Source organism: Fistularia commersonii, chromosome 6, assembly GCF_037954325.1.
Source record: "Fistularia commersonii isolate RoL2024-O1a breed Wild chromosome 6, RoL_Fcom_v1.0, whole genome shotgun sequence".
In the NCBI taxonomy this organism is placed as follows: domain Eukaryota; kingdom Metazoa; phylum Chordata; class Actinopteri; order Syngnathiformes; family Fistulariidae; genus Fistularia; species Fistularia commersonii.
Genome location: NC_141289.1, coordinates 703573 through 730000, shown reverse-complemented (window position 1 = coordinate 730000; position 26428 = coordinate 703573). Strand labels below are relative to the sequence as shown.

The window sequence follows — 26428 nt, the reverse complement described above, 5'->3', positions numbered from 1 at the left end:
GAATTTTTATTTGAAGATTAATTTGTCCGTTTTTGTTTCGTCATGCATTCATCTGACGTCAGTTCGCTGGAAAATCACTTGTGGCAAACAGAACAAGGTGTGTTCACCACAATCCTGGTAGTACCGAGAGAGGTACTGGAGCGAGCTGGACTGGTCTCTACACTTGCTGACCCCTCCAGGTTGTCCAGGGATACAGCAGGCAGGCTCCCGATGCACGGTAGATGCTCTACAACCATAGCAGAAGAGCTTGCGAAGCTTCTGCTCGGCAAAGGGACGCCTCCTGCAACTGAGCCCTGCAGTGCTTGAACATCCCGTGAAGGTTGCACAATTGGAGTTCTTTTGTTGTTCCAGTGTGATCTTAGCTGGAGGGATTCTGCTGTAACTTGGATCTTGTTCTTATTTGACGGGACTTGTTGAGATTAGCTTTCTAAGAAAGCTGATTTAGTTCCCAGATATTGTTGTGTTCTTACGAGGGGTGTTCGGAATGCTGGCCAAACCCCAAGATATACTTAAATGTCAGTGGAGGGCGTTCCTCATTGACAAAGTGGTGGTGAGGCATCGCTCAGTGGACATTTGCCTGACGACTACGACAGATTGACCCAGAATCCGGGCAGGAGAGGGCAGATATTTAAACAGGAAAATTGCTGAACAGGAAGTTACCTTACTAGAAGTGATGCAATGATAAAAGAAAGTCGAACGTATGTATTTCAGAACTCAAATATTTAGCAGCGAGGTAATCATCTTTTCAGCCAGCAACCAAAATGAAGTAAACAGAAAGTTAAAGGGAAACTCAAAACCAGTCTCTCAGGTTGTCGACAGATGTTGCCCGTCTCCAAGGCAACCCAAGGCCTTTAGCCAGAATCCTTTGGTTCCGGGGGTTAAAATTGGTGCAGAGAAACAGGTCAAAGCCTCCAGATTCAAGTCGGGTGCTTGGACCCGGAGGCGGGGTGGGACGGCATCAGGTACCGCACTCGCTTCCAGAAGCCCGAGTTTGACGCGGCGGCGCCCTTGGTACCGTCGGGCCACTTGAGGGGGGCGCTGTTGGCGACCAGGTGCTGTAAGCCCGGGGGAAGGTTCTTGTACCCTTGCGGACCCATATCTCCCAGCTGGATCAGAATCACTCTCATCTCCCTCTGGACCAGCGCTTGGTGGAGCCCTACCTGAAATACCAGCCAAGTTCTTACTATTCAGGAGGTACATGAATTGTTTTCTGCGATTCTGGTCGGAAGGCCTGAGTCCAAACTGCTTCTTTTGTGTACAGTTTTAGTCGTTACAAAAGTTCCCGAGTGCGAAAATCTTTTGGGTTTTTTTTTTCCCACCAAGCCGCTCCCAAGACAAAAACTAGCAGTGCCAAATCATAAACACGCTTTGGATCTGTGTAAATAAGCAGGAAGGTGAAGGACGGGTACATCAACAAAAGAGCTCCTTTGGCTCTGGGGAAGAAGGTTGCGCTCTGCGACTTATTGTAAACACCATTTGTTCCCCCGAGTCGGTCTCTTTTTTTTGTTTCTTTCTCCCGGCCAGATTTTAACCGTAGTCCAAACCTGCCGGCCGCATACAGCTGCCGGATCCTGGTCCGAAGAGTCGGTGGCAGTTCAAGAACTCCGGCTGGCACTGAGCACCGAGCGTCTCACAAGAGGTTAATGGCTACGTTGCGTCCTATGCCCCTGGTAACCCACCTCCTTTCCCACATCAGATAGTTGGTCTTTTGTAGTTTTAGCTACAGATGGTATGCTAGAGCAGTAAGCTTCTTCAGCGTTGTGTTCTGAGTCACTGGAAAAACTCATCAGACTTCAGTTCATTTGAAAAACCACAGCTTTGCCTTGCTGACAGCTGGTTTGGTATGCAGTGTGAGCTTATTGGGTTTGGTGATAAAGCATACCTTCTGCCTCGCGGGAAGCGTGATGCACCTACCTGCCAGTCAAACCCTCCCACCGAGGCGTCCGGGGGTGACACCAGGTGTTTGTCCGCTGTTTCTGATGCTGTTCCTAATCCGGGGGTGAGGATCACCATCAGCCTCCTGCTCTTCTTCATGCGGTCTTCTACCATCTCCAGGTGGTCTGGAGGGGGCAGAGACTGACCTTCATCATCAGGCCATTTCTTTTCATCCCACTTTTAGAACCCACTTGTAATTAATTTGTTTTATTTTGAAAGGAGAGAATTCTCTGTTCACTCAAGGACCCGCTGTGTCGGTCACCAGAAGGTACGGAATGTGGTCTTGAATTGTGCCGTTCCCCTCTCGCGCAGTCATATATAATTAGGCTTGTATCTAATCCAGGAGATGGTTATTAGTCACCGGATGAGTCACTTTGTTCTCAGAGGGCTCCTTCGATTCCTAGAACTTAAACTAGCATGAGTCATCACACTGACCTTCCCCCGGTATGTCGTCCCTTCCCTGGATGAAGAGTCGGTATCCACACTTGTCCTCGAGGACGGACGGTAGGATGGTGAAGACGAAGCGGTAGAGCAAGTCCTCGGTCTGCACCTTGCCGCCCTGGTAAACCACGTAGGCGTCGTACACTTTCCCATCTGACAAACACATTTGACATCGGGCAATGTGCCCTTCACTCCGTCATCATGTTTCGATCCAGTTACCCGTCAGGACAAGTAATGAGCAGCAGACCTTTTTGCTCTTTCATTTGTCTATCAATGGATTTTTGGCTCTGGCAGTGAACCACCTGCAGCTGGAGAGGAGAGTCGATGGGTGTTTACCTTTCTTTTGCCTTCCACATGGTTGGAAGCGTCTGAAGATGAGGACCAAGTTGATGGCAAAGCACTTGACCAATATGGCCATGAGCACAAAGAAGAGGAACATATGCGTGCACAAGATGACAGAGGGGATGATTGTCTCTGGAGAATGAAGCAGAAGGTTCAAATTGAATTACAGTCCAGTTCCAAGAACTATTTAAGATGGTCGATATCTGATATAATGAGGGAATTTCAGTCTCTTCACGCTTGTTCCCACTCAGGTCAATCAACAGTAGACCGGGAGGAACACGTGTGACACGTATGCTTCTGCACTCTTCAGAGGGCTTGGGTCATTTCAGCCCTTGGTCTCAGAACACCGAGCTCTGGTTCGTACCTCTTTGCTTCAGATGCAAAGTTTTGGATTCGGTCGAGTACATGTCTGTGATGACGCACTTGAACTCGGTCTTGAGGTCTTTGTCCGACACGTAGTCAATGGTCAGGGTTGCGGTGGCGACCGTCCCATAATCTGTCCTTTCCTCTCTAAAAGACAGAGCGAAAGTTAAAATCTAAGACTTTCTTTTTCTTGGAAGTTTGAGGTGACAGGGCGGGCCCATGATTTCCGGGTCACCTCTGCCCGATTGACTTAGAATGGGGTTTCTGGGCACAAGGTTCCCAGAGGAAGCCCACGCAGATATGGGGAGAACATGAAGACCTCGCACAGAAAGTTAGCTCTGTGTGGTGTCTTCTATACTTCTGAGGTCGTACTGCACATAAAGGGGTTTAAAAATACAACCGCAACAGTCTAAAAAAAAAAGTTCTGGATTTTACCAGACTCACACTTTGAGATCTTGATGGTATTCTTTGGGGTCTACTTCCCATTCGGCCCAACAGCTGTCCAAGACATTTGTCCCACAGTGGACTGAGCAATTCAGCTTGATCGGAGAACCTGCCGGAAAGAAAGAAATGGGGGTTAAAGTGTTTCAATACAGTGCTGGGGGTACTGGGGGTAGACCCAGTGTCAGTGATAACGTCTCTGGAACCTGAGGGGAACCTCCTGAACCTCCTGTTCTAAAGAAGATGCACTCCCAGGTCTCCTCCAAAAACTCAAATACCTCCACCTCTCTGTGAGTCCCCTCTCCAAACCACTCCTTCCTATCTCCTGCTTCTTCAACATGTGTCCTATCTGTCTCCATCTCCTCATAGATGTCTCCTCTCTGGTGTGTCCATCTCCTCTGACATGTATCCTCTCAAATGTCATTCACTTCTTTTAGATGTCTCCTCTCTAATGTGTCCAGCTCCTCCTACATGTCTTGCCTCTGTTATGTCCAGCTCCTTCTCTGATCCGCACTCCTGTTTCCCTTCATGTCCTTGTTGAGCTGATGCACAAGTATCTAACAAGCTTAGATGTCAAAGACTTAAGAAAATAACTCTGAGCACCAACTTATGTTCTTGCTTTGTACTTGTACCACAACAGATCTGCGGAAACCGACTTTTCCATCTATCCCACTGAATTTTGAACCAGGCTTGAGCCAGCAAGTTAAGGCCTCCATATCGCGCCTGAGTAACGGGAACTTTGTTCTGGCTCTGGAGGACAAGAACAAAGTTGTTTATGGCAGTGCTATACATAGCAGAACTCTGGGGAAGTCCTCAAGGCCTTGCGACAGAAACAACAACAGTGCAGGGACGGCACGGTGGCAGTGGCAAAGATCGATACAATCGTGCTGTCGGTCCTTTCACTGTGTTTAATTTGAGGGTTTAGCTGCTGAACTGCTAACTTCCCATTGCTCTTCTTCATCTATACGCACATTTGGACTTTGCCAGTTTGTCTCTAAGGTATTGCCATCTTTTGTGACAGTTCCCGCCCCTCCGTGCACAACATTCTGGCACCTCTTTGTGTTTCCAAACGCCTTGCTAGATGTGACACATCAGCTGCTTTGCACTGGAGGACCCTTTTCTGTCCAAAGCACCTTTTCAGGAACTAGGCCACTGTTTCATGCAGTCTGATCCCATAGGAACCAGGAGCTATGAACTCAGTTCCTAGAAAAATGTTGCTTCTAGTCTGAGGGGGAGTCATTTCATGGTTTCATAGACTATGTGATGTGGAACTCAAAGCCATGACCATGACCAGATACTTCTTGTGTCCTGCACTGTTCTTAAAAACTATCGTGGGCACTGGTAAGCTTGGCTCTCCATGTTGCCGGTGTTGTTTTCCTCTTCTTTGGTGGTTTGTTTCTGAGCGTGGAGCTGAAGGAACCCATCGCAGATGTTTTTGCACACCAGAGCCTACAGCGGTCCTTCGCTGCCTGTGACCTGGGCGCAAGAAGCTTCTTGCGAAGTATTCAGAGACCTTTAGGAGTTGCTTGCGGTTGAAGTGTGCGCGGTACCTTTGTCAACTAGCTGCTCCTTTCTGACCGGGGACAGGATCTGCAGAGGGGTGCTGAAACTCGTTTCTGTGGGACAAACAAAACACAACGGTCAACACGACGATTGTTCTGGGCCCTGTAGTTTGCTTTAGACTGGGGCTTAAATGACCCATTTCAATAGAAGCACTGTTGAAATAAGTTATTATTTTTCTAAAGCCAGTGCTCCCCTGTTAGCCTCCTTCATGGCTTTACTGCTAAATATTCCAGTTTGGTTGCAGTGTCACATCTGACTGACTGGATCTGACTTTCTCCGCCCTGGTGTTTGACAGTTGAAGCAGCTCCAAGTCAGAGAGGTTCCTTCTCCTGCAGGACCAGCAAACTTCCGTGGAAAATACTTTGCTTGGAAAAAGGAGGTTAGTGACCTACTAGCCGGAGCCAATCCCTGCAATCCGTTGGAGAGGCATATAGAGGCATCCAACCATCCACCCTGTCATTCTAACCGTCACACTTCACTGAATGTACCGCCTGGTTTTGGACTGTGAAGGCGCAGAACCTGGTTGGTACATGACGATGTTGACATGGGTCACATGCTCACCCTTGACCCTGAGCCACCGGGACCCGGAGACGTTGTACGAACTCCGGTTGTGTGTCCAGGTACAAATACAGGTGTAGATGGCCTCGGCCTGCTCGGAGGTATTTCTCAGCCACAGATTCTTTTTGTGCTCTCCCGGGATGAGGGTGAAGTTCTACAGCCGTGGGAGGCAAGAAGACGAACGACATTGAAAACAAATGCGTCTGTATGGAAACTCGGCAGCGTATCAAAGTGTGACAATCCGCTTACCTTGTACCAGGTGAGGTTCCCGCCTGGCTTTTCACAGATGAGGGCTACAGACCAGGGACACTTAACCTCCTTGTTCTTGCCGGGGTTGTCGATTTCGCCGTATAAAACTTGGGCGTCCGCCCGCTGGTTTGCTTCGAGGACGTTCACCTGCAGCTCGTATTCGTTACATTTTCCGGAACTGAGGTTGTGCCTGAAAGACAGCAAAGGGAAAAAACATGGCAGCGGGACAATGACCCTGGTACCAAGTTTACTTCCCTGGACCCTTTGGACAATGAAGTCATAAAAAGGACAGAAACAAGATGCAACGCACCACAATGTCAATGAAGAGGTGTGGCCTATCCCAGCTGTCATTGGGCAAGAGCAAGGGCTCACTCTGGATCCATCACAGGGTCACATATAAGGGCATACAACTATTCACTCTCTCAGTCATACATCTGGTCCCGACGAGTCATCCTAAGATTCACTTCATCTTTGATTTTATCTGCAGGAATAACCCTAGGTTCCAAATAAATCTACTTCTTTGTCTAAAGAACATCTGGTTATCTAGCAGAATATTAGCTAAGAATCCTTCTCAACATCGAAAGTCTCCAACCGTCTTCCTACCAAGTCAGGTAGATTCCGGCGTCTTCGGCTGAGACGTTCAAGAGGAAGAGGGTGGCGTCGTGGAAGTGAACCCTACTCCGCTCATCAGAGGAGACGAAACTCTTGTTCATTTTGTACCAGGTGAAGCTGTCATTGGAGTAGTCATAGCTGCGCAGGGCGAAGTTCAGGTAGTACAGGCCTTCGCCCTCGAGGCAGTAAATAGTGTCTTTCTCAAATTTCTCACACTCATGTTCCGATGAAGCTGAAGGTGGAGAAGAGAAGAAGGGACTTAAAGAGGCTCCTACTGTGAAGGCATTTGCACAAGAAGAGGCAGCTGTTTGGTTTTGGATTATTAAGTAAGTTCTGTTTCATGCTAGCTGTGCGCACACACACACACACACACACACATTCATCTGGTGCTTCACCTGAGTGCTCCAGAGCAGCCATCGCCCCCAGGAACAGGAGTCGCCGCAGAAGATCCATTTGCTGCCAAAACACAAAAGGCATGAAAAGAGCGGTATGCTTTGCTCCCGGCGAAAGAGGGAGCAAAATAAGACTCGTTGAAGACATCAAGACCCGTGTCACTTTCCCAGCTGGGTGTTTTTCTGACTTCTTTGGGGAAAAGTCGTGATTTCCTTGTCATGTTCACAACCGTGCGACATGCGAGAGGCCTCATCGTTTCCGGGCAACTTGTCGTGTCAGCAGCTGTTCTCACGTATAGAGTTGATAAGCGTATGTGAAGGACATGCTAATGTACGTAAGAAGGAATGATCAACTAGCTGATGAAATGTGTACATGTTCTTTCCCTGCTTGTCTCCTTCCTGTAGCCTGGTTCGGGGTCCAGTCCGTAAGGAGACGGCACCCTGTTCGGCTTCGGTTGTATCGTCGGACGGCTGCCGGTCCTTGTTGACTCGTCATTGTTGACTATCACTGGTTGTCCGTGTTACTTCGATGCATCAGTCTTGTAATATATTCTTGTACTCTCAGAAGTACCAGGACAAGTACTTGTAGTCTTGCCTCCTCACCAAAGAGACTTTTACCCCTCTGACTTCCTGTTTTCTTTTGAAGGCGGCCGTGCACGGCCACGATCCACTTCCTCCCCCGTGCCTCATCCCTGCCTCGTCCTGACGTCACATGTGTGCCGTCTGTCACCGAACGCTACGCTATAGTGCCCTCCAGGGGCCGCGGGTGGAGCGTCCTTTCCGATGTCCGATGATCTCACGTGTCACTGAAGTCGTCGGAGTATCGAGCGGGGTGTCATATTATCTGATCACCGTTCGCACGAGGCTTGGCCACGGGTTTTTTTTTCGCTGGCGAGCGAAAAGACAAATATGAAAAGGAGGTTCTGGAATGGGTGCGGCGGGAAAAAAAACCCAAAATGGTCAACAGCCCACAGGACTTTGGAGCAACACTATTCCGCTGGCAAGACGTCACCAAGCCTCTCTTTAATTATCTTCTCAGTTTTCCTCCCTGACATTTTCAACTTTTTGTTTTCCCCTAATGGGATCGGCTCCCAGGAGCCAGTTGTAGCCTCTGCGGTCCCGGCACTGTCCGACTGCCCCCAGGAAAAGGGCAGCTCACGTCGGTATTATCCCCTGGTCTCAGGGCGGATCCAGTCCCTTAGGTATCATGTCCTGGTTTGAACCTGGCCAGATCTACCTGAAGTCCATCTGTGTGTTTTGCACTGAAAGAGCTGAGGGCTCACAAAAGCTCAGAAGAAGCAAAGAAGGAAACAAGACATCAGAGTCTGATGCGTGGATGCCAGGAGGGCTTTTAAAAAGGATGTTTACATCTTCTTTGTTCTCACAGCCTTTGTGAGCCTGATCAGACATACCAAAGGAATGTTCACTGCCTCATAAAACTATTTACCCCAAAGTACTCGAACATGGTTCCGTGGAACAGTATCGGTATCTTTTAAAGAATAATATGACAGGTCCTACCTTGAGAGCAGAGCTCCTCGGCTGCAGTCTGGGTCGTCCTCCTCCTCCTGCGGCCTCTAATATCTGCCATCTGTGGGTGCCATCACGTACCCCCACCCCCTAGTCAGAGCAACTCCTCCCCCTCTGAAGAAGAAGTGGCCTGGAGGTTCCCGGTGCAGCAGGTTGAGCAGCCCAGCGCAAAGCCAAGACGTGCCTTCGGGCCAACAGGTTCTGGGGAAAAGGGGCGATGACTCCGGCTGAATCCGGAAGTTAATCTCATCTTCTCCGGCTCTCGCGGAAGGCGGGATGCTTCTTTTTTTTTTCCTCTTGTTCCCTCCCTGCCCTTATCTGCCCTGCTTGCTGCTCTTTGTCTTGCGCTGTCTCTGCGAGCCTCTCTTCGCATCTTGTCCGCGATAAATCAGTTCCCTTTATCGCAAAATTGCGGGAGTGAGCGGCGAGTCAACCCTCAGACTCGAAACGAGAGGCGAGCGCTATCGTACGCCAACGGCTCGATTGAAAGTACCCACCCGATTCGGACGATTGGCTCGACTTCAGGCGAACGGAAAATGACAGAAAAGGTCGAGGTCAACTCCGCGGCAACGACCGTGTTTCGTCATCACCTCCCAGGCGGAATCGGTTGGAACCGAGTGGAGATGATTTCATGACCCCACACTGTGGCCCCTTCCAGGAGCCTGGTTCGGTACTGGCTTCTTCCCCTCTTTCCTTTCTTGTCTTAAGAAGGCGCCGGAAGACTGCGGTTTTCTGCTGTAACATGAATTTCCCCTTCATTCATTCATTCAACCTCCCAACCCCAGCTGGAGGTCCGGACCTTAAACTGCCGTCCTTCTGAACAGTGTCTCCTGGTCATCTCAGGAGAGGCTTTGGAGGCAGCAAAGTGTGAATGACACCAGTGCCAGTTAGATCCTGCAACCAGAAGTTCAAAGGTGTTTGGAATATTTTCAACACTTGTACCGTCTTCTTCTTTCGGCTTCTTCCTTCAGGGGTCACCGCAGGGAAGCGACTTCACAGCACTTTGATATGCAGTTAAAACCAGAAACGCCCCTTCGCCGCTCTTATTCTTGCCCCACCTGTGCTCGTGAGGGTTCCAGTGTGAGGACCTCAGGACTAATCTCCCACCCGCCCCTTCCTACCTTGCGTCCTTGAGCCTCTGTTTCCCCAAACCGCCGTGTCGTGTTGCGGTGACGCACTAATGGAGGGTCAACCCTCGGGGTGGGACAGGGGCTGAATATTATTCATAAAGTAAGGTGGACTAAATCTATCCTTTCTCCCAAAGCCATGGAAAGAGCCGTTGCAAGCTAAGCAACCGTGCAGGATGCTGATGGTTTTTTGGGCGCCGGACAAAACCGAAGGATTTCAGACGAGTCTCCAGGACGCATGTGCTCCCAGCAGAACCAGCTTGAACATCTGCGACCACAGAAAGAGACTGAAGGTAGAAGCTGCAAATGTCATAATGACACTCTGCAAGTAACTATCTGTGCGTGGGGATTTTGAACACGACACCAGCAGAGTCACAGGATGCCGCCTGATGTGAGATTAAATGATCGACCTTTCTTGGAACAGGAAATGTTTGCGCAAGCTGTGTCATCAGCGCAGCAGAGCGTCCTCATCTTTTATCACTTAGTGACACTTCCGCGGACGGCGGCTTTACAAATGAAGCCGAAATGAAAATGTTTTTCTTCTGGGGTTCTGTTTGGTCTTAGATAGATGACTTTGACATCGAGTACATCTGATCGCGTGACTCTTGATGTGCTCTCGTCACGCATGCAGACTCGTCAACACCGTTTAGTGGCGGCGTAAATAATAGCATCTCCTCAACGGGGAGCAGCTCTGCAGCCCAGCCAGATGCTGAGGTGGACACAGAAATGCAATGTCCAAGGTATTTGTCCAACCAGTGGTTACCAGGAAGTGGCCCTGGGACTTACTTTGTTTGGGTCATACATGATCCCCGCTAGCAGAACCCATTGATTTTCAAGGTGCGTGTCCTTGTTTACTCATCAGCGTTTTACCAAGCAGACTTGTTCAGAATGTTCCGGATTGTCCGTCTCCCTGAGCCGAACTCTGCGCTCAAGCACGGGAGTTAGCAAGGCGTCGCACCCGTCGGTCACAGCTACTTTTAACGTCGCTGAAATGGACGCTGGGCTGTGGAGGCCGGGATGACGTCCCTTTTCCAGGGAACCGGAGGATGTCCACTCATGCTGTGAATAAGACCAGAAGATTAGCTCGAGGGTGGGCAGAGAATCTGTTGCCATAGCGATGGGCGGTGTTTCCATTCATAAGAACAAAATGAATCACGAGGGAGCGACTGTTTTCTGGACAGCATTGCTGCGGTTGGGATGCCAGTGGGGCGCCTGTGACTCCGGGGAACATGCTAAGGGTGTAGCATTAGCTCCATGGTGTAGCTTTGTTTTTTGCACAGAGCAGGAGATATGAAGTGCAGTGAACAAACCCTCAAGAGAAATATTTAACGGAGATGATAAGAAGGGCGTCGAAAGACGGAGATAATGAGCCGAACGGAAGTCGGCAGAAAGCGGAGACGAGGAAATATGACCTAGTCTACGTAGCACTTTGCTTCTGCTGTGACTTCGGTGGGAAACCAGGAAAGACGGCTGTGTTTAGGGTCTAGAATGTTGGCAGTGGACACCTTGAAGCCTCATAAATGAAGGCCTCGCCTAAAGACGTTACTCCCCTTTTACGCTGATAAGCTAATAAGAGTTTTTCCAGCGAAAAGGTGCCAAATATTGGCAACAACCGTCCCGCTTTGTGAAATTCACTTCAGTGAACCAGCAAGCACTGTTTTGATGATAAAGTTATTCTTTTTTTACAAGTTGATCTATATTTCTTTCTTTTTTTCTTTAAAAAAAAAAAGCTCCTTGTAGCTGCTCTCTTTGATATTTTCTTTGCCTTTGGGGTTCAGTATGCCAGGAATTCTTTTGAGACCCCGGAAGCTTCCTGCTGCGAGGCGAAAGACCCAAACACCTAAATACCTTACGGCGCTTGGCTGAGAGAGACGTTAGCACCTTCTAGTGGCAGCAGAAGCAAATGATGCCTCCAGGTGAAAGGCAACGTGCACGGCTCTGCTGCCGTTCCTGCCCCCGCAGTGGACCGGACACCATCAAGTTGCTAAGCTAGCGAGAATGGTGCTAATTCAACCGACAGCGTCGCAGATCTAGCTAAGATGTTGCTTACCTTGGTGTTTTAAACCCTCGGACACCCGGACCCTAGTAAGGCCAGCACCTCCTGACAAAACTTGACTGTGATTGGCTCATTTTGTGATCCCTGGGACAATCAGAGGGAAGGGAAAGAGCGACAACCTGCAGAGACGACCTCAACTCAGCAGGTGTCTGATGCTACGCTGCAAAATCCAAGGGAAATTGTAGCTCATTCATGGGAAAATGTTGCTAATCTTTGTGAAAACATTGCTCAACTATATCAAAGTATCGCTAAGCCGTGTTATAAGGTTGCTAATCTTGTGAAAATGTTGCTAATCTCATGAAAATACTGGTTTCCTTGTTGCTAATCTAGTGTGGATGTTCTTTACCGTGGTGGAAATGTTGCTAATCCATGTCAAGATGTTGCTGCTCTTGGTGAAGATGTTAAACTTTGTGAGAAGTGAAAACGTTGCTAACCTGAGTGAAAAATGTTGTGGATCGACATGAAAATATTGCTCATCTGGATGATAATGTTGCTAATCTAGTGAAGACGCTGCTAACGAATTGAAAACCTGCTTCTTTTAGTGAAAAGGCCGCCCACTTTGGTGAAATGTTGTTCAGCGTTCTGAAGATGCGGCCAAACCTCGTGAAGATGTTGCTCGGTGGATTAAACATACGTTTGATTTGAAACATCGACAGCGAGCGCGCTAGCAAGGAGTAGCCCGTTAGTGGACCTCCTCGGAGGCTCATAATTGACGCACTGAACCAGTACCTTCACGCTGCAAGCCCAGTTTTTTAATTCTTACTTGATTCCTCCCAGTTCAGTACCTTCAGCAGACGGCGATGCAAGGTTCTCCCACCCTGCTGGCAAAACACCCTGGCTCTGGATCCCTTCCAAAAACATGAGTAACATCAGGAATTTCTGGAGGTAGTCTTTCTATGGAATTCAGTTGTTTGTCCCCAGAGAAAATACAAACAGACAGGAGGACCACATCTGCTGCCCTTTTCCCTGAGATGAACCTATGTGCTCCGCCTGTTCGTCTGAAGCTGTGTGGGGCAACAGCCTGACTCAGATGTAGGTTTGATGATGTACCGGAAACCCCAAACAAGCACCGGGGTGAGGTTTCTGAGCAGTCGTCCGGCTGTCCGCTGTTCTCGCTCACTTCCTGTTCAACGTTTTTGTTTCCCAAAGAACAAGAGGGTTGAGTTCAGTACTAGAGGAATATTCCGGGTGACATCACCACAGCACATCACCCTGACGTACTCTCTGACCTTCAGGACAGATTAGAAATCGGGATGAACAAACGGTTCAGCAAAAGGGTTCTGCGTCCGAATTTCTCCCCGCCGGCACCGAGGGCATGTGGTACAGAAGGTTCTTCCAGAAGCGACCGTTCAGGAACTTCTTTGCAAGTGGGAACATCTGGTTGGAGGCCGTCCTCCACTGGAGGGCGCCCTGTTTCCTCTTGATGAAGCGCAGGGACTCCGGTAGGCAGCTGTAGTCCACCGGGCCGTCTGCGGGGAACACGGACCGCCAGTGTGTTAGCAACAGTTTACAAACATGTCACGAGCTGCGGAGTCCAGCGGGCATCCCTCCAATCATGTCTACATGGTGAATTCGTCCTCAAGCAAGACACTGAACCTCCACTTGCTCCCCACGGTATGGTTAGTGTCTTGCACGGCAGTGGACAATCGAATGCTAGGCAGTGGAAGCTAGTGTTTGCTATCTAGACGCTTTGAAACCACAAGTCATCAAATTGCCATAAAAGGCGCCTTGAAATTTTGGACCAGATCAACACGGGCTTTCAAGGTCAGCAGATGTAGCATCATCAGATCTGCGTCGTAACCCGGTTGGATAGACGCCGACACAGGGAGTCATCTCATTTCCCAGTTAGCCTACTAGCTAACCAAGTAGCTGCTTTATGTTTACCCCCCTATCCTTACGTGATTGGTTCCTACCTAGTTCTACCAGAATCACTCTGAGGTCGTCGTGCGTCGTCAGGGCGTTGTGGAGGCCGAGCCTCTGCTCGAAGCACTGCAGCTCACGATCCTCGCGTAAAGGCCCCGCCTCCTCCGCCGTCCTGGCGCCGCCGAGCATCTCCCCCTCGGCCGGCAGGACGATGATCAGCCTCCGGCATTTCTTCAGGGTGGCGGCGATGACGTCATGCTGGGCTGCGACACGGCAGGGATGGGGTTCGGAGGTTAAACATCACTGCGTAAATGTGGTTCCCAGCTTGGGGGCGTTCAGCTCGTTGGTATCCAACAAACAAGAAGAAAACGGAAGTGACACGTTGCATCTGCGCCATGAACCGCTAGCGCTAACTTTGGCTCGGTACCGTACGGTATATACGCTAGTAATGCTACATTGTGTTTCTTTTGGGTGCCATTTCCAGTCCAAGGGGAACAAGGGGACTGATGCTAAGCTACGCAGCTTCAAAGCGACAACAAGGAAAGGAAAGAGTGGGGAATTACTTAACGGGAAAAATTTTCTTTGTGAAACTACGCTTATCAAAGTGCTGAGTGTGAAACTCACACGGGGGGGCGAGAAGTCAAAACGGTAGCATGTATTCAGAACGACGCGTCCGCCGCTCCATGTAAACAAGCCCATATATGGAGTGAGCTTCCTGTCCTGCACCACCGGGACCTGACATCTCCTGACTTCAACCTCCAAGATGGGGCCTCCTCTTTGTGCTCTTTGCACTCTGCACTCTGAGACTTGTACCTTTTTGGGGCCTCAAGATAGATATTCTGAGACCAACCTGACCGTTCTTTGTCGTACGCCGACTTCTTTAGAGAAGCCTCAACAAGGAAAGAAAATTTGGTGTCAGAAGTCTGATGGCTGGAGCCGCCAGGATCATCAACGATCTTCCTCCGACCTCGCATAGCCATTTTGAGACGAGAGGGACGACCCAAGGAGAGAAAACCATCGACTTCACAACCATCCAACAAAATCACTGCAGCGACGGTGAAGAATTCTTAATTGTTGATCACAGGGTGATAAGAAGGTAACTTCGAGGTGATCACCAGGCTGTAGTTCTACATTTAGGGGTCTTTTAGCCCATCACAATTGGCACGGTTGGAAACGAAACGCGAAGACAAAGAAAAGGAAATGAGAACAAAAGAAAACGATGAAGGTCGAAGACTTGGAATGCATTGAAAGGCATGCGGAATCTGGGAAAATGTGCAATTAGACGGTAGACAAATGAAGCAACCTCAGAAGTGTAAACTAAAGATGGTTCGGACGGGTGCAGAAAAGACCCTGGTCAACTGATGACACGAAAGACGCTGCCCAGAAAACAACGGCGGTGCGTTCGCGGGCGACCCACTGACCTTCTGTCAGGAGTTCAGCCCCAACATGCCTGAGCTCATACGTCTCCTCATGATGAAACTAAGCGCGGCTCAATTTGCAAAAATCCACAACCTTGCTCAAGACCGACGACAACGTGACCCAGCAAATGTTGGGTACAGGAGCACCACCCTGTGCAGTGGCGTCAAGGGAAAATTCCCTAAATCAGTGGACATGACCGGAAAGAGGATGAGTACTACCAGAGGCTGCCGTACCACCGGGAACCTCATGTTGTCTCCTGCCAGGCATCTCACAGGACTGACAGAGCCAAACCGGAAGAACTCCGCCGCCATGCCGACCACCCCCAAGACCAACATGTGGAAAACAAGGCACACCTGACTGGGTTCAAACCGTCCCCTATCGGCAGCCACGACTACCTCAGTGGCCGTAGTCTTTCCCTTCAAGGGAAACGGATCATCTCCCTGGTGGACTCAGACTTAGCAAAGTTTGGACCCTTTGAAAACCAACACTGCCTCATAATACAGAAGACATACCGCTTTTTTTTTCCTCAAAGCACAAACATGTTCTTATCTTTCCTGAAGCCGCCTTCCATCTGCATCAACTTTTCTCTTCCTGGACATTCAGGGATCACTCGTATTCCTCAGTTCCACTTGTTGAAAATGGCATTCCTGTGGACACACTGCGATCTAATGGCGGGTCACATGATCAGCATGTCGTTTACGGTCACGCGTTTGACTTATTTACTATAAGACAATCAGAACTTTTAAGACGTCCTTGCGTCTTGTATGATTTTACTGGTCCGGCCCCTTTGACATCCAATTAGGCCTTGTGTGGTCCCAGGACCTGAATGACTTTGACGCCCCTGAGCTAGACCTTCTCCTGCGAGGACGTCAACAAACCGCGGCCCTGACCGACGTTTGCCTCTTGGCGTCTTTGTTTTGCTGCTCATCTGGACTCCCGTCTGGTTCAAACACGAAGGCTTGCACCGATGAGGTTTCTGCACCCTGGGGTAAAATGACGGGACCTCTTGATGTCACCACCCGGATGTAGCCTGTGGTCCACTGACCTTCTCCCGGACAGTCGTCCCGTCCTCTGATGAACAGCGAGTAGCCGCTCCGACCCTCCAGCCGCTCAGGCAGCCACCGCAGGACGAAGCCGGCGACCTCCGCCGCCCCCTGGTGGTGGTCGGGGTACAGCGCGCTGACGTAGGCGTCGTAGGGTTTACTCTCCGGAGCTGGAGGGGGTCGGAGAGGATCGGCTCAAGAATCTGATAGTCACTTCCACACCGGCTGTGGATCGAAGATGATTCCCCTCGCTAACCCGGTTCCTCTGCTCACCGTGGTGTTTGGCCAGGTGTCGCCGGGCCTCCCGGGACACCAGGACCAGGTCCACCCTGAAGTAGAAGAAGGTGGCGGTCACGGCCAGCAGGGCCAGCGAGGCGGCCAGGCAGAGGAGCAGGTGGGCGTAGAGGGACGGGACCTCGGCTGGAGGTGCAGAAAGACCAGGAGGGTCCAGGGGCAGAACCCAGAGCACAAGAGAGCCGTTGGTGCTCGTTCCCACTGGTTCCTTGAACCAAACTAGTTGCTAACCTTTGTGAAGATGTCGCTAAGCAACAGGTAAATACTGCTAATCTCAGTGAAGTTGTTGCTCACCCAGGTGAAAATTTGCTGATCTGGAGAAAAATGTCGCTAATCTACGGGGAAAAAGTTCTATTCAACATGGATGAGGTGCTCATCTGTTGAAAAAGATGGTAATCTTGGTGATTTTTTTTCTGATCTTCAGGGAAATATTGTTTATCTAAAGGTGGATGATGCTAAGAGAGAGAGTTGCTACCATAAATGAAAGTGTTGCTAATCTGTGTGAAAGTGTAGCTAATCTGTTTGAAAGTGTCGCTAATCTGTGTGAAAGTGTAGCTAATCTGTTTGAAAGTGTCGCTAATCTGTGTGAAAGTGTTGCAAATCTGTGTGAAACTGTTGCTAATCTGAGTGAAAGTGTTGCTATTCTCAATGAAACTGTTGCTAATCCGTGTGAAAGTGTTTCTAATCTGAGTGAAACTGTTGCTAATCTGTGTGAAAGTGTTGCTAATCTGTGTGAAAGTGTTGCTAATCTGGGTGAAAGTGTTGCTAACCAGAGTGAAAGTGTTGCTCATCTGTTGAAAAAGTTGGTAATCTTGGGGATTTTTTTTTTCTGATCTTCAGGGAAATATTGTTTATCTAAAGGTGGATGATGCTAAGAGAGAGTTGCTACCATAAATGAAAGTGTAGCTAATCTGTTTGAAAGTGTCGCTAATCTGTGTGAAACTGTTGCTAATCTGAGTGAAAGTGTTGCCATTCTCAATGAAACTGTTGCTAATCCGTGTGAAAATGTTTCTAATCTGAGTGAAACTGTTGCTAATCTGTGTGAAAGTGTTGCTAACCTGAGTGAAAGTGTTGCTCATCTGTTGAAAAAGTTGGTAATCTTGGGGATTTTTTTTTTCTGATCTTCAGGGAAATATTGTTTATCTAAAGGTGGATGATGCTAAGAGAGAGTTGCTACCATAAATGAAAGTGTAGCTAATCTGTTTGAAAGTGTCGCTAATCTGTGTGAAACTGTTGCTAATCTGAGTGAAAGTGTTGCCATTCTCAATGAAACTGTTGCTAATCCGTGTGAAAATGTTTCTAATCTGAGTGAAACTGTTGCTAATCTGTGTGAAAGTGTTGCTAACCTGAGTGAAAGTGTTGCTCATCTGTTGAAAAAGTTGGTAATCTTGGGGATTTTTTTTTTCTGATCTTCAGGGAAATATTGTTTATCTAAAGGTGGATGATGCTAAGAGAGAGAGTTGCTACCATAAATGAAAGTGGTGCTAATCTGTGTGACGGTGTTCTAATCCAGGCCACGGCCAGCTCTGGTTCTGCAGCTGCGGTTTTTCTCTGAGCTCCCAAACATCTGTTCCCCGTGGGGTTTGTCACCCAGAAGAGGAGTCACCTTCTCGCAGCATCAGCAGCCGGTCGGTCCTCCCCACCGGGCTCCACACGTAGCAGATGATGGGGACGTCCAGGAACCGAGGCAGCACTTTGGAGATGGTCAGTTTGGACGTGGCGTACAAGTCGTATCCTTCCCGAGAGCTGAAAGCACAACGTGGGTCAGATAAGCCTCCAGATCCTCCAGATCCTCCAGATCCTCCTGATCCTTCAGATCCTCCAGATCCTTCAGATCCTCCTGATCCTCCAGATCCTCCTGATCCTCCTCCAGGAACCTACAAGCCCTGAGAAGGTGCCAGACCCTCCTCGTCCTCCACGAAGCTCCCGTTCACCGTCCAGAAGATGCTGGTCTCGTTGGACTGGTGGACGCCGACGTAGGCGGTGCAGTTCAGCTCCGCGCTCTCACCTGAAGACACACACACACACACACACACACACACACACACACACACACACACACACACACACACACACATGAATGGCTGCATCCCCTACAACATGACATGTTGCCATGGTGACAGATGGAAGAGTGTGGAACTCCAATGATGTCATGTTTAGTTTGGAATGTGTGTGTGTGTGTGTGTGTGTGTGTGTGTGTGTGTGTGTGTGTGTGTGTGTGTGTGTGCGTGTCCAACTGTATGTGTATTATGGTGTGTGTCCGCACACACGTCTGACTGTATGTATATTGGGGTGTGTGTGTGTGTGTGTGTGTGTGTGTATGTGTGTGTGTGTGCCGGTCAGACTTTATGTATGTACATTTGTGTGTGTACGTCTGTGTGTCCGACTGTATGTGTATGTTAGTGTATTTGTGTGTGTGCAGGCATGTCCGACTATGTATGTTGTTGTGAGTGTGTGTGTGTGTGTGTGTATGAGTGTGTTTGTATGTGTGCACGTCTGTCTGACTATATGTATATTGTTGTGTGTGTGTGTGTGTGTGTGTCAGTGCTATATGTCAGTGTGTGTCTATCCACATATATGTGTGCACACACAAGCGCCTGTGTCTTTGTGTTTCAGTGTCCCTGTGTGTTTCTGACTGTACGTGTGTGTGTGTGTGTGTGTGTGTGTGTGTTTCTATATCCCTGTACGTGTCTCAGTGCGTGCATGCGTGTGTGTGTGAGAGCTTCAGTGTGTTTTACCGCATGTGTTTCTATGTCAATGTGTGTGTCTTTTTGCCCACCTTTGTGTGTTTCTTAATCCCTGTGTGTGTGTGTCTCTGTGTGTGTTTCATGTTTCAATGCCAGTGTATACATGTGTGTGTGTGTTGGTGTCCACCTGTGTGTGTTTCTGTATTGCCATATGTGTATTTATTAGTTTCTATATATATATATATGTGTGTGTGTGTTTCAATGGCAGTGTATGTATGTGTGTGTGTGTGTGTGTGTGTGTGTTGGTGTCCACCTGTATGTGATTCTGTATCCCTGTATGTGTGTCTATGAGTTTCTATATATATGTGTGTGTGTGTGTGTGTGTGTGTGTGTGTGTGTGTGTGTGTGTGCGCGTGCGTGCGTGCGTGCGTGTGTGTGTGTCACTTGCCCACTTTCACCGTCACCACCTCCCGTTGTGGTCCGAGGACCAGTGGCCAGGTGAGCAGGGGCGTCTCTGTGGAAGAGGAGCTGTTGAGGAACGTGCCGGAAGGTTCTGGAGAGGAACCGCGGCGGGAACTCACCGGCGACCAGCAGGCGGATGCTGCGGGCGGAGGTGAAGCTCCTGCCGCCCAGGCTCACCTCCACCAGGCAGGTGTAGGTGCCGGCGTCCCGGTCCGTGACCCGGTGGAACCTCATGAGGCCTCTGGCGTTCACCGTCACGGCGGCGCCCTGGCGCTCCAGCGCCCGGCAGCCCTGCGGACGGAGACGCACCGCTTTTGTTCCGGAAAGAACTCCCTGTCCGGTGACGCGCCTTTACGCCCCCCGACGCCTTCGCTAATGCGAACGCGGTTCCGAGCGGAAGGGAAGGTAAGCCCGATCCCGTGCTTCACCTTTTGAGTTGGATACTCAAACAGACGCGAGGACGCGTCCCCTTCAGGTGCGCCCGCGGATCGGACGCTCAAAGTGAACTAAGGAGTTCGATCGAAGGGGAACGGAGTGTCTGCCGCTCGTCGCCGGCTCCTGACCTTCAGCCACGTCACGGTTGTCGTCGTGTTGAGCTTGAAGACCTCCGTCTGCTTGCAGGGCAGCCTGTCGTTCAGCCCCCGGCCGATGGTCTTGGTCTCGTCGGGCGACGGACAGCCTCCGCTGGACACCAGCAGCTGGAACGCCATCCCCGAAGGCGAGTCCCTGCAGGGTCACAGTTCTAGTTGGGGATACCGCATGCTAGTCCTTGGAACAAGTACTACACAGATAGTGGACTCCCTACAAGTACCTTGGGGTCCACATTAACTATAAATTGGACCGGTCACACAACACTCATGCTCTACAAGGAAGGGTCAGAGCATGTTCTCGCCGAGGAGACTGAGGTTGTTTGATGTCTGTAGCTCTTCAAGACCTTCTACCAGTCTATAGTAGCCCTTGCACTCTTCTTGGGTATCGTGGTCAACAACAGAGGCTCCCTTGTGCCCGTGGCCATTGGACATTCGACAACACAACTCCGACCGGCCTGAGGTGCATCTGTGCTGCTTCCGCAACCTCGGTACCTTTCCTCATCCACATGTCATACCTTAACTCTGCTGTCTTTCTTATTTATTCTATTCTTGTCATTGCTATTGTCACTATTTCTACTGTCATTTATTTCTGTATTTTTCAACCTTACTGTTCCTTTATGTTGTCCATGATGTTGTTGCTGCTGTCTATTTATTCGTGGATGTCTTTGCTATATTCTGTCTCTATTTATATTTATATTCATAGTTAATTTTATTTTTTGACATAACTGTTACGCTGCTGTGACAAAGGAATTTCCCTTATGGGGACCAATAAAGTTTATCTTATCTTGCACCAGCAAGTAGTAGTACATGTCGTAGTACCGCACAGAGGGAAAGTCACGTGCCAATCACTGGCAGTGGTGGTACCTTCTCTGGCAGATGTAGCTCCCGTTGTGTTCTTCCTTCAGGGGCAGGAACAGCAGAGTGCCTCCCCGAGCTTCCACCCCCGGGGGCAGCGGCGCACCACCCTCTCTGCTCCAGCTTACATTTTTGTGGGTCCTTGCGACCGGACACGTCAGGACAAAGAGATGGCCGGAGCTCACGTGGAAGGTGTCCACCTTGCCTGGCGGGAAGATGAAGGGATGGATGGATGACCGATGGAGGTGTGATGTCGGGTCCGATTGAAAGAGGTACTTGTAACCCCCCGCCGCAGGAGGGTTCTCCCTCGGGAGGCTCCATGTGCTGACAAGAATATCTCATCTCTGAACTGTCTGTAGGTCCTTGCCCCTTCCCTGGTGAGACCCGGCGGGTGGTACCCTTGTTTTGAAACCTCTGTTACTTAAGTAGCGGATTCCCCTCCTTTCGGCCGCCGCCCAGCGTTTCCTGCCTGACAGCGTTTCACGTTCCAGTATGTACACATGGGCGTGAACATACCGAAATGTAAACACAGAGGAACCTGCGCCGCCCGATTCGGATGGAGTACCTCCAAAGCTGAGAAGCACTTCAATTAAAAGTAAAAATTATTTGTCCCAAAAGTACAGAATTTGGAGATTATAATGATCTATATCAAAAAATAGGGTTCCTGTGTGAATAGGAGTATCTAAAGGGTCGATTGGCAGGAGGTGAGGTCTCACACTTTGACCCCTGACCCCTGACAGCCCCCCCTCAAACCCCGCTTCTACCCAAAACTAAGCTGTGAATCAGCACTTACTGGAGTTCATGGTGGCGGCGGCATTAAACAGGAACAGTAGTGCCGTCGTCCGGAGGGTCCACCCGCTTCCTGCCATGTCTTCAGAGTTGACCTGGGGGGTCACAGTGATGGGGCGTTAGCGTCCGCTGGACATACTCACTCCCGTGCCGAGGCTTTGGGCACGTTCATGGACTTCATCTTGATTCGAAAGGTCCCGAACGAGGAAGTGGAACTTGAAACTTGTTTACACAAGTATTATGATGCTGCTGGGGGGAGTCAGTGGAAGTTCCACCCTCTGCACTTTGTCTCCGTGTTTGCGTCGGCGTACCTCTCGGTGTGCCCGGGGAAATCCCAGTATCTTGGCGGTGGCCGTCACGGTAGCCTTCGGCACCAGCGAAGAGCCAGAGGAAATATAAGGCGGGCGCTCTGAAGATGAACCACCTCCTCCGGGCCCTGATCCGTTTCGAGCCTTCAATCGATCCTGCTATCAATCGCCAATATCTGATCGATCTCGCCCCAAACCCAAAGGATGATTGTTTCATCTTTGACGCTTTTTAACAAAAAAGCCTTATTTTATGTTATTGCAAAATATTGTCACAGCAACTTGACTTGATTGCTTCTCTCGAGGATGTTCCGCTTCTAGGCCGTGGGGAAGTGTTTTTGGGGTGTACCTTGGCTGGGTGGGTGTAGGTTCAAGCTCAGACAGCCCCTTATGTTAGTGAGTGACCTGTTGATGTGGGCGTCTTGTGAAGGAACAACGGTACCAGTTCCAGGGACTCACCCGAGTTGGAATCGCATCAGATCAGACGAGTGTGTAGGTTTCAAGAAACAAAGGAAGCCTGTTAAACCACTTGGGCTGATGCTCAGTTTGGTCGTCACCTTTGCGGGTTGAAGGGTCCTGGCGGATCTGGTATGTTTGCCTTGATCTGTCTTGGGTCGGGTCTCAGCACGGCATTTGTTGTATGTTCAGAGAAAGTCTCTCCGGTTTGACAAAGATGGCTACTTTGACTCCTGTCTCAGATCGTGCATCTCCTCTCATCAGAATGCAGACATTGCTGTCTCCGTAAGAGTGGTCCTTGTCCTTCTGGTGCAGGTGGATCTAGGAGACTTGAAGGGAAGAGGGGGCTCTCCTGTTTCAAGCCATCCATTTGTGCCGTTCATTTTTTGTCCCACCAATAGAGGGATCATCTGGACAGCAGACACTACATTCTCCATCTTGTACCTTTGTGGTGCACCCACCTTTTTCTTTAGGGTGTGGTGGGGTTTGAAAACGGTGGGGGTTAAAGTGTACCGATACATCTAATGCTGGGCTTACACCTTGGGATCTACCGCAGTCGCAGACTCATCTCCGTGGCGAAGGGCGAGGTGGTAATTGTAAAGTATTGGCGCAGTCGTAGCTCCGGTCTTTTCCTATTGCTGACCGCAAAATGACACACGTTGATGTTTGTCTTTCAGCCTTTAAGGCGACGTAGCACAATCGGCAACCAGTAGAGGAGCTCCGACAAAACTGGACAAAGGAAACCTGGTAGAAGTCGTAGAAGTGGTGTTCATTATAGTACTCTTCAAATAGTACACTTCAACCCCATGCAGCCCGGCTTCTGGGAAAGAACTCATTAACGTACCGAGCCGTCTCACCTCAGGCCGAACCCGAACCACAACCCCAGAAGGTCCACACCAAATACCGTCCACGTTCTAGTGGAGCTGAGGAAGCTACTCAGTTGAGAGCAGGGACGTCTGTGGGTTAAGGAAACCAGGTCTGGTTGTCGTGACAAGATCAGACCAGGGTTTGCCGTGACCTTGGTGACTTTAGAACCTCCGTAGATGTTTTCAGGGTTTGTTTCTAGAAGATACCCCCCTCCCCCGCCCGCCCGCCCGCCTGCCCGTCACCAGTCCTTGAGGTTTCCTGTTCCTTCAAGCCGTTCGGCGGCACTTTTTTTTTCTTCTTTCTTTCTTAAGTCACCACATGCCAGTTCCCAGGTGCCTCCGGAGGGTTCCGCTGCCGACGAGGGGAACAAACAGACCTTCGGCCCTTTGGAGGGCCGCATCGCTGTTGTCATGGAAACACATGACGGTAATTGTTTTACGCCGTTTACTTGCACAACCCTGGCTGTGGTTTCCCCAGGAGCTGCTTGAAGGGCCCATAGAACAAGTTCCAGTTCAGCCTGTCACTTGTATGCCATAATACTGCACACTACTACACTAGTACTTAACACCTTTTATACTGTACTACACTAGTACTTAACACCTTTTACACTGTACTACACTAGTACTTAACACCTTTTACACTAGTACACTAGTACTTAACATCTTTTACACTGTAGTATACTAGTACTTAACACATTTTACACTGTAGTACACTAGTACTTAACATCTTTTACACTGTACTACACTAATACTTAACACTTAATAGTGTACTAAACTAGTTTTTAACCACATGTTAAGTAATTAACTCTGTTAACAATGTAATGCACAAGTAATGATCACTTTGCACTGTAACTACCCCTCTAACAGAGTAATACACCAAAGTTACACTTAATAGTGTGACTTACTAGTATCACCACCTTTACATTTGTAGTACTCTAGTACTTAACAGTCTAAATACAACTTGTAATGGTGTAATGCACCTGTAATTACCACTCCAGTACGCTAGTCATTAACATTCTTTCACTGTGAAACACGCTAGTAATGAATACACTAGTAAAGTAATACTAGTATTTCATATGTATTCTCAGTGTAATTTACTCGTAATTAACACTCTTGATGACCAGCTTTGAATTGTACAAAACACAAGTAGTTACTACTTCATAGTGGTAATTAACACTCATCATTAATACTAGCATTGGAACACACTGGTAACTAATATCTGTTAACCAAGCCATACATGTGTAAGTAAATCATAATATACTAGTATTCAACATTTACTCATTTACACTCTGACATTGTTACGGCTAGAAATTAATACCTTTTAACAGTAGTACACTAGTAATAACTAGTGGTGTAATGCACTAATACCTTTTAACAAGTAATACACTAGTAATAACAAGTAGTCTAATACACTAGTAATTATTACCTTTTAACAAGTAGTACACTAGCAATAACTAGTAGTTTAATACATTAGTAATAATACAATTTAACAAGTGATACACTAGTAATAATTAGTAGTGTAATAGACTAACACCTCTTTACAAGCAGTACACTAGTAATAATTAGTAGTGTAATATTCAAGTAATAACTAGTGGTGTAATGTACTAGTTAATACATTTTAACAAGTAGTATACAAGCAATAACTAGTAGTCTAATGCACTAGTAATTAATACCTTTTAACAAGTAGTACACTAGCAATAACTAGTAGTGTAATACACTAGTAATTAGAAGTTTAACAGTGGAATGCACTAATTAACCCTTAACAGTAATAAACGGGTAACAAAGATGTTTTAACCAGTAATTAACACCCATCAGATGATAAACTAGTAATTAACAGTAAAAGGTGTAACCTACTAGTTAGAGCCTCCTGCCTCTTACCTGGTGAGCGGCAGTGATATGATGTGTGTGTGTGTGTGTGAGTGTGTGTGTGTGTGTGTTCCGCTCTTATAACCCTCCAGCCCTGACAGGAAGTGACGGGTGTGTGAGGTTATGACCGCTGGCGAGGATACATTCCCGCTCGTGTGTGTGTGTGTGTGTGTGTGTGTGTGTGTGTGTGTGTGTTCCGCTCTTATACCCCTCCAGCCCTGACAGGAAATGACGGGTGTGTGAGGTTATGACCGCTGGCGAGGATACATTCCCGCTCGTGTGTGTGTGTGTGTGTGTGTGTGTGTGTGTGTGTGTGTGTGTGTGCGTGCTCATGCACGCGCCTTCCTCTTTGTGTGTCTGTTTCCCCTGGTTTTTGCGTGTGTGTGTGTATGTGCGTCTTCCTCTTTGTGTGTGTGTCTTTGTGTCCCCTGGTGAATGAGTGTGTGTGTGTGTGTGTGTGTGTGTGTGTGTGTGTGTGTGTGTGTGTGTGCACGACCTTTGTCTGTGTGTGTGTCTTTGTCTTCCCTTGTTTGTGTGTGATAGTGTGTAAGTGTGTGTATCATTGCATATTCATATATAAAGAAGTAATAAGTCAACACTGAAGATGTGTGTGTGTGTGTGTGTGTCTGTGTGTCTGTGGTGTGTGAGTGAATGTGTGTATTCATCATCTGTATCTCAGTTTCTGTTTATTGTGTGTGTGTGTGTTGCATTTGTGCCTCTGTGTGTGTGTGTGTGTGTGTGTGTGTGCATTGCTGTGTATTCATATATAAAGGTGTAATGAGTCATCACTGAAGATGTGGTGTGTGTGTGTGTGTGTGTGTGTGTGTGTATATGATGGGAAAACCCACTGACATGAATTGATATTTCCTGAAATGACACACACACACACACACACACACACACACACACAGAGTGTCAGCAGCAGGCAGGAGATGGTTGATGTCACCTGTCGGTCACCACCCTTCCTCTTCCCTCCACAGCTCCGGCTCTGCTTCCCTTCTTATCTTCGCACGCTGTTAGCTGTTAGCTGTTAGCTGTTAGCCGTTAGCTGTTAGCGGCGCCGGGGGCGGAGCCTCCTCCCGACACCGTTATCTAACAGCAGCGCCTCGGTAAATCAGTAACGCTGCTTTTTACCTCCTAGAAACACCTTCTGAAACCACGGAAGAAGGTCTGAGAGTCTGAAGGTCTGAAACGGCGTCACCAGAGAATGTTTCAGCTGTTCTCCAGGTTCTCCAGGTTCTCCAGGTTCTCCGGGTTCTCCTGGTTCTCCTGGTTCTCCACCCGCCCCCAACAGCAGGTTAGCTCTTGTGCGAGCTCCCCTGGTCAG

The 26428-nt window shown here is 48.8% G+C and overlaps 2 protein-coding genes across 6 annotated transcripts in view; both read right to left on the bottom strand.

Annotated features, from left to right (window-relative positions):
* Positions 1-8537, bottom strand: part of LOC147233103 (interleukin-1 receptor-like 1) — an 8546-nt gene extending 9 nt beyond the window's left edge. Inside the window, exons 1-12 of one of the 4 annotated variants that reach the window (XM_086147426.1) lie at positions 8415-8537; positions 6900-6960; positions 6496-6736; positions 5893-6082; positions 5647-5797; positions 5073-5138; positions 3526-3634; positions 3083-3228; positions 2713-2850; positions 2371-2529; positions 1915-2060; positions 1-1160 (exon numbers count right to left, since the gene is read on the bottom strand). The exon at positions 1-1160 is cut by the window's left edge and continues 9 nt beyond it. In XM_086147426.1, coding sequence (XP_086003552.1) covers positions 918-1160; positions 1915-2060; positions 2371-2529; positions 2713-2850; positions 3083-3228; positions 3526-3634; positions 5073-5138; positions 5647-5797; positions 5893-6082; positions 6496-6736; positions 6900-6957 — 1647 coding nt within the window. In that variant the 5' untranslated portion in view covers positions 6958-6960; positions 8415-8537 and the 3' untranslated portion in view covers positions 1-917. Of the gene's footprint in view, positions 1161-1914; positions 2061-2370; positions 2530-2712; positions 2851-3082; positions 3229-3525; positions 3635-5072; positions 5139-5646; positions 5798-5892; positions 6083-6202; positions 6351-6495; positions 6737-6899; positions 7050-8414 lie in introns of those variants that run through there. The other 3 variants (XM_086147425.1, XM_086147427.1, XM_086147428.1) reach the window with 3 other exon arrangements.
* Positions 8538-12339: 3802 nt separating this feature from the next.
* il1rl2 (interleukin 1 receptor-like 2) lies at positions 12340-26326 on the bottom strand. Of its 2 annotated transcripts, XM_086147632.1 has the most exons (12): positions 25090-26326; positions 21613-21703; positions 20829-21024; positions 19938-20100; positions 19494-19665; positions 19361-19426; positions 18107-18233; positions 17832-17971; positions 16205-16351; positions 15934-16101; positions 13520-13732; positions 12340-13075 (listed from the first exon to the last, which is right to left on the bottom strand). In XM_086147632.1, the coding sequence occupies exons 2-12, from the start codon at positions 21686-21688 to the stop codon at positions 12873-12875; spliced, it is 1671 nt and encodes a 556-aa protein (XP_086003758.1). In that variant the 5' UTR covers positions 21689-21703; positions 25090-26326; the 3' UTR covers positions 12340-12872. The 2 variants fall into 2 exon arrangements, with proteins under 2 accessions (XP_086003758.1, XP_086003756.1); XM_086147630.1 differs by lacking the exon at positions 25090-26326 and having other exon boundaries at positions 21613-21802.
* Positions 26327-26428: the final 102 nt, after the last annotated feature.